We start from the raw sequence: 12,733 nt of genomic DNA, 5'->3' as shown, positions 1-12,733 counted from the left end.
TATAACATTTGATGTGGTTGCGCTAACCAATGCCATAGACTCCTTCCTCTTCTTCCTGATACTTTGATATTAGTATATAGAAAATGCAGCATCCCTTTCAGTCCCCACCCACCTTTACTTTCTGAATTGACTACCCCTTCAATATTTTTGCTTGGGAAACTAGATTCCTCACTTGATCATTCTCATACTCACTCACTTCATGGGTGCCTTCACACAAACTCACTTGCTTTCACCCTAATTGTTTAACTTTCCCTGATTTTGTGCTTCAGCATGTTCAGTGAACAAAGCTCTCTCTCTCTAGACACCTAACACCAAAACCAGTTATATGCAGTCCATCAGGATTATACAGATCCTTCTTTCCATCAAACACAGATCCACAAATCCTACATCATTCTGCACAATCTATCTATAGACTCATTGGTTATCAATGCCCGCCTCCTCCTCAGTTTGCCTCTATCATAGCATAGTAGGACTTACATTCTTCACCTTCTCACTCTTCAGTTTTGCCCCTCATCTAACAACTCTTTTACATTCTCCCTCATATAATACTTCTTGCCTGTGAAGTCATCTGTACTAACCAAGACAACCATTTCCTTCCACTTATCTTTTTGCATCTGGCTTATATCATGAACGTTTGCTCCTGGAAAACATGATTTTGTTACATTTTCATTAAGTGCTCCCCTGATCATTGAGTCTCCATACATAATTTTCTCCTTAACTTGTTTTTCTTTTATGCCAGTATGCAATGCAAGCATATAAGAAAAACTTTCTTTCAAGCATGCAATTGCATGTTTGAAAGATAACATTCAAGCATGTAATTTCTTTATTAATGTCCATTTTGTTCTCTTCTTTCCACGGCCACACGTTCGACATTAATAACATCATTTTCCATTGTACTGTTGATACTGTCCAGTCTGCTAATATATCCTACATTCTCATCACCTACCGACATGCACTTTTGAAACACTTAATACACACTTTCTCTCTCCAGTATCAATTTCCTTCCACATATTATTATTATTATTATTATTGTTATTAAGTTAAGGGGATAATAAATCCTTCATTATTTTAAAGCCGGATACGAAACTCGGAGATCGAAATCTATTGAAATCTAAGAGTTTCATGCCGAAGAACTATCGGCGAGTCCAAGCATAAGCCAACATCTGGGTAGTACAATACTAGGACAACTCGGAGCAATCTGGCAATTCATTAGCAGGGGTATATGTAAGTTTGGTTCACTTAAATCTTGGTATTCCAGGTCTGCCTACTCACTGATGAGACCTTTGAAACCGGTTCTGGGTAGTGACCTCTCCTCATAATGTAAAACAGTAATACATCTCCTAGGAGCTGCATTTTATTATGAGAAAATATTAAGGATAGTGGTGGATCTTGCTCCACCTTTGCTCCGAGTTGCCCTAGTGTTGTACTACCCAGGTGTTGACTTACGCTTGGACTCACCGATAGTTCTTCGGCATGAAACTCTTAGATTTCGATCTCCGAGTTTCATATCCAGCTTTAAAACAATGAGGGATTTATTATCCCCTTAACTTAATTTACGCCGCCGGAAAAATAGCCTCTTGGTTCTTTATCGTATTATTGTTATTATTATTATTACAGGCTACTCCAAGGAGTTCTTAGACTCATTGAGGGAGGCTCTAAACATCATTTCAAGAACTATCCATTGTGCAGTATCTATCATACTTTGCTTTGAACTCATTTGCAGTCATGGCACCCACAACAGACTCTGGCAACCTATTCCACTCATTCACTACTCTCCAAGCAAAAAACTAGTTCTAACATCCTTGCTAACTACTCTCTTACTCATTTTACAAGGATCGTGCCTAGTTCGCCGACCACCACCACCAGGCCTATTCTGAAAAATTTCCTCCGAATCAATCTTGTAAAAAGCCCTCAATAATTTGTACGTCTCTGTCATATCCACCAGATTCTGTAACCCACAAATCTTTAATCTTTTCTTGTATTGTTCATTCCATAGACCTGTTACCATCATAGTCACTTGCCTCTGGATCCGCTCTCCCCTCCTCATCACCAAGAAATGCTGCCACCCAGATCTAATGCAGTAGTCAAGATGGGGTCTTATCAAGACTCAATAAAGAGGAACAATAACCTGCTTGTCTCTGCTTGTTTATTCTTCAGTAACCAAATAATCTGAGGAACTGCTTTTGCCTGTTTTGCTATGTGCCCCCTAAACTTTAACTCCCTATCCACTAACACTCCCAAGTGTATAGCTTTGCAATTTCCTGAAGTACAGTTCTACCAATGTGGTATACTGTTGGTAACCTTTTTACCTCAAAATGTATAACCATACACTTTGCCACATTAAACTGATATCCATTCTCCTTTGCCCAGAGTGCCAATCTATCCAAATTATTCTGCAAAATTTTGACATCATCTGCTCTACCCAAATTTGCATCATCAACAAAGTACTTAGTTTGCCTCTATCATGGCATGATAAAAGACTTACATTCTTCACCTTCTCACTCGTCAGTTTTGCCTCATCTAACAAATCTTTTACATTCTCCTTCATGGAATACTTCTTGTCTGTCAAGTCATTTGTACCAACCAAGTCTATATGCTTTAGTTTTCTCGATGAATACATTTCATACACCCTTCACTGAAAAAAATCCTGCAAATTCAAATCACCCGACAATGTGGTCTTTGTTGCCATTGTTCGTCCATGCATTGGGCATGCTCACAATATCATATTTAATCAAAAAAAAGTACAATGTTTACTTACAAATTAACTAGCTCATTCAATCTCATACCTGTTTAAAGCAAAAAGTACAATAAGTTAACCTAATATTCTTCAGGAGCGATAATCCCATGCTACACACACAACACCTTCTTCCCTAATCTGCTTCCCCACAGTTCTTGTTCTGTATATTTCACTTTATCAAAAGTTAAAGTTAAGTTCAGTCTTGTTTTTAATAAACAGATTGGACAACTGGGATTGAAATGAAATTATTGCCATTTTAAGTACACCTTTCATGGTTCTTTTAGATGAGTGAATGTATGACCTCCATTTGCTTGATTCATATACTTATGCACCTTCAAAAACAAATGTGGCATAAATCCAATCTCAGCTTCTGTATCAAAAAAATGAGTCTTAAGGTGAACAGGTTCTGCTTAGCTTTGAAGTGTTTATTCTTAGGTTGCTACAGAATCCCTTGATAGATCTAAATCTTTCTCACTAGATTGTTTAATTCACTTTGCGTGAACTGTTGTGGTTGTTACTCTCACTCTCAGATTGGTAAGAATTCTTTAATCACATCCCAAATCACAATAAACAGTTGAATTAAGTAATTCATATTAGCAGCACGTTTACTTTTCCCATATGTATGAACAGGAATGTTTAGCAGAAGCATTTTCTAGTATATTTACAAAAAAAAGGGGGGGGGGTAAAAAAATAAATTTTGATACTTGCTCTTAAAATCATATGCAATAAATGTAAATGTGATATATTTATTCAAAGAAAGATAGAAAAATTAGGGATTGGCATTATCCCAGTAAATAAATTTGACTGTGTTTCAGTATATATTTACAAAAGATAGCTGCTCCTGTTTACTGATAACTATGGTTTCTTTGAGGTTATCAGGTTATTCAAAGTGGTGTAAACTACATATATCATTTTCGTTGTGTTATATAAAACTACCTTCATTATTGGACTACATGTATCATTTCGCTATTTCCCTTGCTTGCCCATGTTGAATATATTTAATTTTTTATTGCTTAATGAGAATTTCAAAAATAAAATTTCTGCATAATAATTTCCACTTGTGAGTAATTGCAAATTTTCTTTCCTTCTAAGTTCTGGTGATGAAGATGATCCACCAGAAATGAAAGCTGAAAGGGAGAAAGAGAGGAGGCAAGCAAACAATGCCCGGGAAAGGTAAATTTCATATTTCTCATAAATTTTGAATTAGATTTATGTTATTATGACTAATCTTCATTTCTATAAATATTTGTTGATGGTTTTTTTTTTTTTTTTTTTTTTTTTTTTTTGTTAAGCAGTTGTTTGCTTTACATCAGAAAATTAGACCATTAAGAAGATTAGTAGAAATGGCCACTACCCAGACTAGTTTCGACCTTTATTCAGGTCTCTTCAGTGGGTGCCAGGCCCAAGTGGAGATACCAGGCAGAAGCATTAGCAAGGTCATCTCCTCCTATAGGAGCTGCCAAACGGTGTCCCACCATTTTATTAAATTACTCTGGATTTAGAGAAAGATGTTGAAAGTTTATTTTTCACTTGGTCAGACTATAATAAATTTAGTTTAATCCTTTATCCAAGTGTGTGCAAACAAAGTTTGCGCCTGAAAATATATTCATAGGAGGAGATGACCTTGCTAATGCTTCTGCCTGGTATCTCCACTTGGGCCTGGCTCCTACTGAAGAGACCTCAATAAAGGTCGAAACTAGTCTGGGTAGTGGCCTTTCCCTTAATGCATAACATTAAACATATCCGCAAGGAGATGTGTTTTGCATTATGGGAGATACTGAGATAGGAGTGTTGGTAGCTTGCTCCACCTTTGCAAGGAGTTGCCCGGTGTTTTACCACTTTACCCCAGTCCTGAAGATACTTTCAGGCGCAAACTTTGTTTGCACACACCTGGATAAAGGATTAAACTAAATTTATTATAGTCTGACCAAGTGAAAAATAAACTTTCAAAAAAAAAAAAAGCTGCATAACACTCTTTCAGGTTGGATATACCTCTTCCAAAGGCTGTTTCTCTCAACTCCCTTTTCAGACCTATCCTAAAGTGCTGGAAGACAGCCCAATCCAAGTGGTGTTTGCCTTCACTTGAGACATTCAAGGTATTCGAGAGAGTCAGTATTTTGTCACGGAAGTCTGATATGCTCTCTCTATCTCCTTGTGCCATCTTTTAGAGCTTCCATAGGTTAGGCCCTATATTCTTAACCTTTGAGAATTATGAGAGTAGAATCTCTTTAAACCTATTGTAGTCAAGTGTTTCTTTCAGGGTCGGGGATGAGTAGAAATGTCTTGGCCTTCCCCACTAACTTGCTGCATAGCAAAACAAGTAGCTGGAAATCACTCCAGCGGCCAATCTTCCTTAATTCCCCAATGTATTCAAAAAATGCGACCACGTCATCAGTGTCTTCCCCAGAAAACTGTTGGAATACCTGCTGTGGATTTATGGTTCTAAAAAATTCTACGTTATTCATGTTAGAGCTTGTAGGTAGAGACATGCTTGTATCTTAGCTTACAATAAAATGTTACAGATATATTCAAATATTCTATTTTCCTCAATAATCTCCTGACTGCCTGATATGAATTCAAAGCCCAACTCACCGTGATTGATCAATTTACTAATTTTACGGGATCTAATCATATCCTGTCGGCTGACTGCGCCATTGTTATGTCGTTACTTTTTTTTTTTTTTCAGGTAAATGAAATAAAATATATTTATTGAGGTCTAAGAATTACACATGAGAAATATATCAAACACATGGTTAACTTAATCACTTTCCTAATAAAATTTAGATATCATTACTAACACAATAGGACATGAGTAATAACTTGCTCCATTTTAAGTTATCCATTTTATGGATAACTCCACAGAGTTATCCATAAAATGTACACATTACTAGCTTAAATTATTAGATTTTCAATCACTTTCAAGTCGCTTATCATATCTCACAATATATCACAGTTAATTCACATACAGATCCCTTCCTGGGAGACTTTCTTCAAATAGGGACAGTTCTCTGCCAAATGTGGTAATCTCTAAAGTTCTCTATCAAATGTCCACACATAAGTTAACATATAGAGTTTATTCGTATCTCTAACTGGAAATAAGACTTAAACATTCTACATTACCATCCCATGGAATGACTTTCTGTTCTATCAGCAGCCTTGTCTAGACATCAAGGCAATTTTGTAGGCCATCATCCATGGGGTCACTTACGATGACTGCACAGCCTGGTCTCCCCAAGTTGATAAGGCGATGTCCCGCTCTGGTACCGGTGACATTCATCTGTATGCTTAGTTGCTCTGCTATGAAGAGTTATCTAGCACTGACTCGCAAGCTACGGTAGACGACTCATGACTTCTGCTGCCAATCCGGAATCACCCAGTTGGCGGAGGAGAGCCAACATCCAAGAGTGCAGTAAACAGGAACCAAAAGACCTGAGGGGGAGCAAAACCCTTTTATACCACCTCCGTTGGCGCCCTCTCTTCGCTACGTTTTTACTGCACGGCACTCATCTATCGTGCATAGCGTTTTTCCGAGAATGCGTTTGAGCTTCGCTTTCCGTATAAATTCTCCTTTCCTTAGGCCATAAGTTATACTGGATGGCTAAAGTGTGACCTTTGGACCGTAGCCTACATTCAGCTTACTCTCATACACTACATAGGATAGGATATTCTAATTTAACTATAATTTTATATAAATTCCCCTTTTTGACTCTGTACAAAATAGGTTAAGTTTCACATTTCTAAATTAAACATTTCTTCAGTTCTGCTTTAAAGTTATAATATACATATTTATTTCCAAAGTACAAGTTTCTCTGCCTACAATTAAGATTTGTTAGATCCTAAATGAATTAACGTTTTATCCAAATTTTGATCATTCAGAACAGAACACTACCTTACATAGTTGAAACAGGACGCACCATTCCAATCAGAAGAGATGAACACAAATGCCACATTAAATACCTCCACTATGGTAAAACAGGCCTATCAGACCATGCACTCCAAACATGCCATAGAATTGACTGGAAAGGCACTAAGTCCCTACATTACACCCAAAACCTGGTTTGAAAGAAAATTCAAAGAAGCTTGTGAAATGCTGAAACATTATCCAAATCTGAACAAAAATGATGATTAATTATTCCATGAATGTGGAGGAACTATCTTCAACCCATGTAGCAACCAGAACAACCCCAGACAGAAGAAAAAATCAATACGAAAGGATTGTAGAAATTGTTTAATGTAGTTCTGTTTTTTTTTTCACCAAAAGTCAGGCTAGATTAACAAAGATTTAGATTATTTTACTTTTGTATAGTGCAGGGGCATGTAGCTTGTATGTTGTACATATGTATGTTTTGCTGATGATGACCTGAGTATAAAGGTCAAAACGTCTAGAAAATCTAAATCTAGAAAAGGCATATGACAAGGCGCCCAGAGAAAAGCTTTTCAAAACACTACAATTACAAGGGCAGGGGAGATCTGGAAAGTTCTGATAAACAACTAGAACAAAAATTAATTAATTTTGTCTTATATATCCTAAAAGAAAAAGAACAAATTATTACAATTTGATGAAAAATGGGAGTTAAAGGATTTTTTTAAGATATGTTTTTATTCTTGTAGTTATATCATTTGCTTTAATATCATTTTTGTTCTAGGTGTTTATCAGCTTTCTAGTCCCCCCCCCCCCCATATATGGGGTAAATGGAACATTATTCATGCAATACACTATATTTAAGTTGTCAGTCACCAGTTAGAATTGAAGGAAATACAGAAAGATGGTTTGATGTGAAATCAGGGATAAGATAAGGATGCCTATTATCTTCACTTTTATTCACCATCTATATGGATCACATCGTGAAAGTGGCATTAGGCTTGATATTAGGATTACAGATGTCAAACTTATTTCTTTGCTTTATGCAGTTGATGTTGTACTCCTAAACACATCTAGTGCAAGTTGCCAGGATTCTCTAACTAAATTGAATAATAACTGTAACAAATTTGGCATGAAAATCAGCAATAAAAAGACCAAAACTATGAAAATAGGCAGGAGCATTGAAAACTTCAACTGTATTCTGAATGGAGATCTTATAAAACAATTAAAATATTTCAGCTATTTTGGCACAGTTTTTAGTGATGATAGTAAGTTAAATCTGGAAATAGACAACAGAATAAGCAAAGCTGGTATGGTCTATGACCAGCTGAATAAATTTATATGAGATAAGAGAGAAATTAGCCAAAACACCAAACTAGCAGTACACACGTCTTAATGGTGAAGACATTATACAAACCAGTTTTAGTTTATGGATCTCAGAGTTGGTTAGAAATAATGCACTTAATCAAAGACTAGAGGCCACAGATATGAGAGTTTGGAGAAAAATTAGGGGAGTGAACTGATTGGTGCAATCATATTAAAAATGAAGATATTAGAAAAAGGAACTTGACATTATTAACATTCAAGAATGTGTCAGCAGAGCTAACCTAAGGTGGTATGTCCACTTAAATAGAATGGTCAAGGAAAGGTTTGCAAAATAGGTGTTTGATGCCAAGATAGCAGGAAAGAAGCCCAGAAGAAGACCAAGGTCTAGGTGAATTGATTCAGTTAGAAGTAATAGTAATTCAGTCAGAAATGACTTAGAAGCATAACTGTTAGGTATTAATGTTAGATATTACAATACTAGAGTGCTCACAAGTAATGGACTGATTAGAAGGAAAATTGTTGATAGGAGATTAATAATAATGTAAACTGAATCATATAGTCCTCTCATAATAATCTGCACCCCTTGAGGGTACATATCAGGAAATTGATGATGAGGATGAAATAAGAAAGAAATTACTCAAAACACTGAACCAGCTGTATGTGTTCGAACCAATTTTATGGACCTGAGTGCTGGTTTAGAAATAAAACACATCAAATACTTGAGACTATAGATATGAGAGTTCTGAGAAAGATTAGGGAAGTGAACAGATAGCACCAATGGCAATATCATTAAAAATGAGTGTATCAGAAAAGAACTTGACATTGTTAGCATTCAGGAATATGTTAGCAGAGCTAATCTCAGGTATGGTGATTTAAACAGAATGGGAGAGAAAAGATTAGCAAAACAAGTGTTCTTTGCCAGGATTGCAGGAAAAAGACCCAAAAAGAGTGCTTTAGAAGACAGAAATATAAGATCTGATAATATTGGAGTCTTCATAGATAACAGATTAATTTTGAGAAAAATTGTCGATAGGAAGTTAGCAATGATGTAATTTTTTCATGTAGTGCTATCTTATCCTGTATACCCCCCCCCCCCTTGAGGGTACATGTCAGGAATTTGATTATGATGATGACAAATAACCTTACTGTATTTCCATGAATTCCCAACTATATGCCATAAAGTAAAAATGTAGTCTAAGCAACCTGTTTGACCTAATTCTAGCATGCTTTTCATCAATCTTTCCTGGAACACTCAATAAAGAAATATATCTTTTTCATATTCAGTTTTATTTCTCTTTATTATATATAATTTTGATTCTATGATACTGTAAATTTTATTTATTTCTTGAAATGCATACCAGAACCATTGGTGAGTCTAAATAGGATTTGCTATTTCAGGCCTTCACTAAGCAAAGTTTTCAGCACCCCATGGGTGCTGAAAACTCTAGTATCCTAATAGAAAAATTAAGGAAAGTCTTCTTAAATTTCCAAAGCTATCACTGTATCTGGAAAGAGTTATATACAAACATCCCTGTAGTGGTGGGATTTAAACTCTAGCCTGTTGCAATTCTAGTGAGTCAAAAATCATAGTAGTGCAAGGAAGAGCATGTTATTAGTAAGGTAATGAATTTAATTAAAATGCATCACAGAAACTGTTAATTTATTGTTATTAGTAATGCACCTCCAAGGATTGATCAAGGGAGGGCTCATAGGGACACTCATACTTAAATACCTATCATATCTCTCTTTGAACATATTTACCAAAGATGCACTCGCAACCTCCAATAAGAACCTATTTCACACACACACACACACGTGCATGCACACACTTATATTCACATGCCACGAAAAGAAGCTGTACTTTACATTCTTCGTAACAACATTCCTAGTTAGTTTCTGGAGATTTTACTGAATTCTACCTCTACTATCCATAAGCTGAAAAAAATCTCATTTGTGTCTGTACTGTAAGATTCCCTTACTAACTTGTCCATTTCTGTCATCTCTTCTCTCCTCCACCTGCTTTTTAAACTTTGATGACTACATTCCTTCAATCTATCCTCATGTGCACAATTCCATAGGCAGTTTCCATCTTGGTTACTTAAACACAGAATCCTTTAAGTGTGTCTCCCCCTCTCCTTGGAACCAAGGTGGCCATATCTGCACCCATTAACTATCTATTTTTTATATTATTATTTATTAAGATTTTACAACTAGTAACAAGAATTCATGCAACCATATATATTTTAAGAATATATATGGTTGAAATATATTTTCATTAGCTAATACCAGTTGGATTGCATGAGTATGGGTTCGGGGGTGAGGAAGAAAAGGTTAGCGAACAGTGAGAAGTGGAGAAAAAAAAGAGAGAAATCGTGCTTGTGTCACTGAATGTGACATATGGGGAGGTGGGAGAAGAGAAAAATATTAAACTCATATGTCTAACTCTCATGTTGTTGTTATTATTATTTTATTATTATTATTCGGAAGGAAGAAAGTACTAGATCTGTTGGTCAATGTACTAGAACACTAAAAATTTATAAAAAGTACTAGATGTGGTCACCCTTATTCAGACAGGCAAGCACTACCGTAGCGCTACATGTGCTAGCCTAGCGTGCCGTATTTGGTTTAATAAATTAAAACAACATAAAACATAACTTAAGTAATTTTAATTGGCACGAATAATTAAAACAAATATTTGACATATCAGTGGGTTTATAAATTCTTGCATTAACCATGATAATCCAAGACGAATGTAAAGAAGGATTATCGCATATGATTTCTAAAGTTCAAACATTAAAGTATTAAATTTTTCAGCATTGTATGTACTATTTTCAATTGTAAAATATCCTTGACTTAATGTAAAGTGTCCTTAATTTATTGCAAATGCTATATTTAGGGTTTTTAGTTTCTAATTTAATAAATAACATTTCATTTTGCATTATTCAAAAATAGATTGTTTAATAACAAAAAGAGCCGTATGCGGCTCCGGAGCCGCAGGTTGCCGACCCCTGGGTTAGATGTTAATAAGACTGTGGGAATGGATGACATATTACCACATATTCTTAAGGAAACTTTAATGAATACCTTCAATAGTGCCCTCCTAGCGGGCTAATTGGGTTGTCTTGGCCGTTGGGCTGAAGTTCTCATGATGTAAGTCTCTCAAATTTGGGGTAGTCTCATGCACCCAAATCTGTTGAGGTTTGGAACGTTTTTTAGAACTGCTGATGATTCCATAAATAATCTTTCATACTTGAACTTGCTGCAGTGTATTATTTTAGTTTTCTTCCAACGAATTCTATGGCAGGTATCTATGGCATGGTCTGCAAGCCCAGAGTGGCTGTACTGGTGGAACCGGATGTAGTCTTTGTGTTCTGAAATCCTGATATTCGCTGTCCTGCCTGTTTGGTCAAAGTTGAACAGTTTGCAGCTGCAAGGGACCTGGTATACATGAGGTAGGTCTAGTGGAAGTGGTTGGTCTTTGATAGAGCAGATAAGGAATGCCAACTTTTTATATGGTCTATAACAAAAAGTCAGGTCATATTTTTTGAGGATATTGGTTATTTTCTCAGAGGTGCCCGGGATGTAGGGGATGGTGATAGATTTAGTGATCTTTATTGTGAAAGGGGGGAGGGGGGGATGTGGTTTACTGGTTTTAGTATTTTTTGGGGGTTGTAGCCATTGGCTAAGAAAGTGTTAAGGATGTGGTTTAGTTCAGTGGTTATGGCATCGTCATCTGAGCAGATTAATTTTGCCCTGTTATATAGTGTTTTAATAACCCCATGTTGTTGTGAGGGGGGGGGGGGGGAGGATTGCTGGTGAATGTATCTTCCTGTATGGGTGGGTTTTCTATAAACAGAGAAAACTAAAGATTCATCAGGCTGGTGAGCAATTAGAGTGTCTAGGAAGGGGAGGGTGTTGTTTTCCTCTTTTTTCAAGGTGAACTCGACTCTGGGGTGTTGGTTGTTTAAGTGTGTGTTAGAAAGGAGTGGAGTATATCTGAGCCATGTGGCCAAATAGCGAACACATCATCGAAATACCGAAGCCAAATAGTGGGTTTTTGTGGGGCAGAGTTTAAGGTTTTCTCTTCAAAGGTCTCTCCATAAAAAAGTTGGCCAAGGGTGGGGAAAGTGGGGAATCCATGGATGTTCCCTCTATCTGTTTGTAGAATTTTCCTTCCCAAACGAAATAGCCTGAGTTCATTGTGAACTGAAATAGGGCTGAGATATCAGGCGGAAATTTGGCTTGGATGAGCTCTAGGGTTTCCTTGAGTGGGACATTTGTGAATAGGGAGGAGATGTCAAAACTGACCATTATATCAGTATGTTGGAGTGAGAGGTTTTCTATACTGGCTTTGAAGTGGGCTGAGTTTTATGTGTGTGATGGTGTGTTACCAGTATTGTGTGTGAGCGCTTTGGCTAATTTATATGTGGGGGGAATCAATGCCATCCACTATGGGACATAATGTCACATTTTGTTTATGTATTTTTGGAAGTCCATATAATCGGGGGGGTCATGAGTTAAAAGGTTTTAGTTTGTTAGTAACTTCCACAGGCCAAGAAGTGACCTTCTTAAGGAGTCTGTAGAGGGTTCTAATCTGAGAGCTGGTAGGATTATATTCAATAGGGAGGTAAGTACTACGGTCTAATAATAAAGCATTAAGCTTACCTGTGTAGTCCTTTTGGTTGAAAACCACTGTGGCGTTTCCCTTATCTGCTTTGGTTATTACTATTTTTTTGTTTTTCTTCATTTCTAGTAGAGCTGCATATTCGTCTTTGGATACGTTGGTTGTTGGAGGTCTTGCTTTGGTG

At 36.5% G+C, this 12,733-nt stretch overlaps 1 protein-coding gene across 3 annotated transcripts in view; it reads left to right on the top strand.

The window, feature by feature from the left end:
- LOC150096281 (transcription factor 12-like) overlaps positions 1-12,733 on the top strand; it is a 620,086-nt gene that overhangs the window by 503,549 nt on the left and 103,804 nt on the right. For all 3 annotated transcript variants that reach the window (XR_016549910.1, XM_090408842.1, XM_090408843.1), the window contains one exon: positions 3,830-3,910. Coding sequence is in view for 2 of the 3 variants with exons in the window: in XM_090408842.1 (XP_090264968.1) it covers positions 3,830-3,910 (81 nt within the window). In the remaining variant the exon portion in view is untranslated. The remainder of the gene's footprint in view (positions 1-3,829; positions 3,911-12,733) is intronic.

Source organism: Typopeltis vanoorti, chromosome 19 (genome assembly GCF_054136105.1).
Source record: "Typopeltis vanoorti isolate ZY-2024b chromosome 19, IOZ_Tvanoo_1.0, whole genome shotgun sequence".
In the NCBI taxonomy this organism is placed as follows: domain Eukaryota; kingdom Metazoa; phylum Arthropoda; class Arachnida; order Uropygi; family Thelyphonidae; genus Typopeltis; species Typopeltis vanoorti.
Note: the sequence above shows the minus strand (reverse complement) of the source record. Positions and strands in the feature narration are given on the sequence as shown.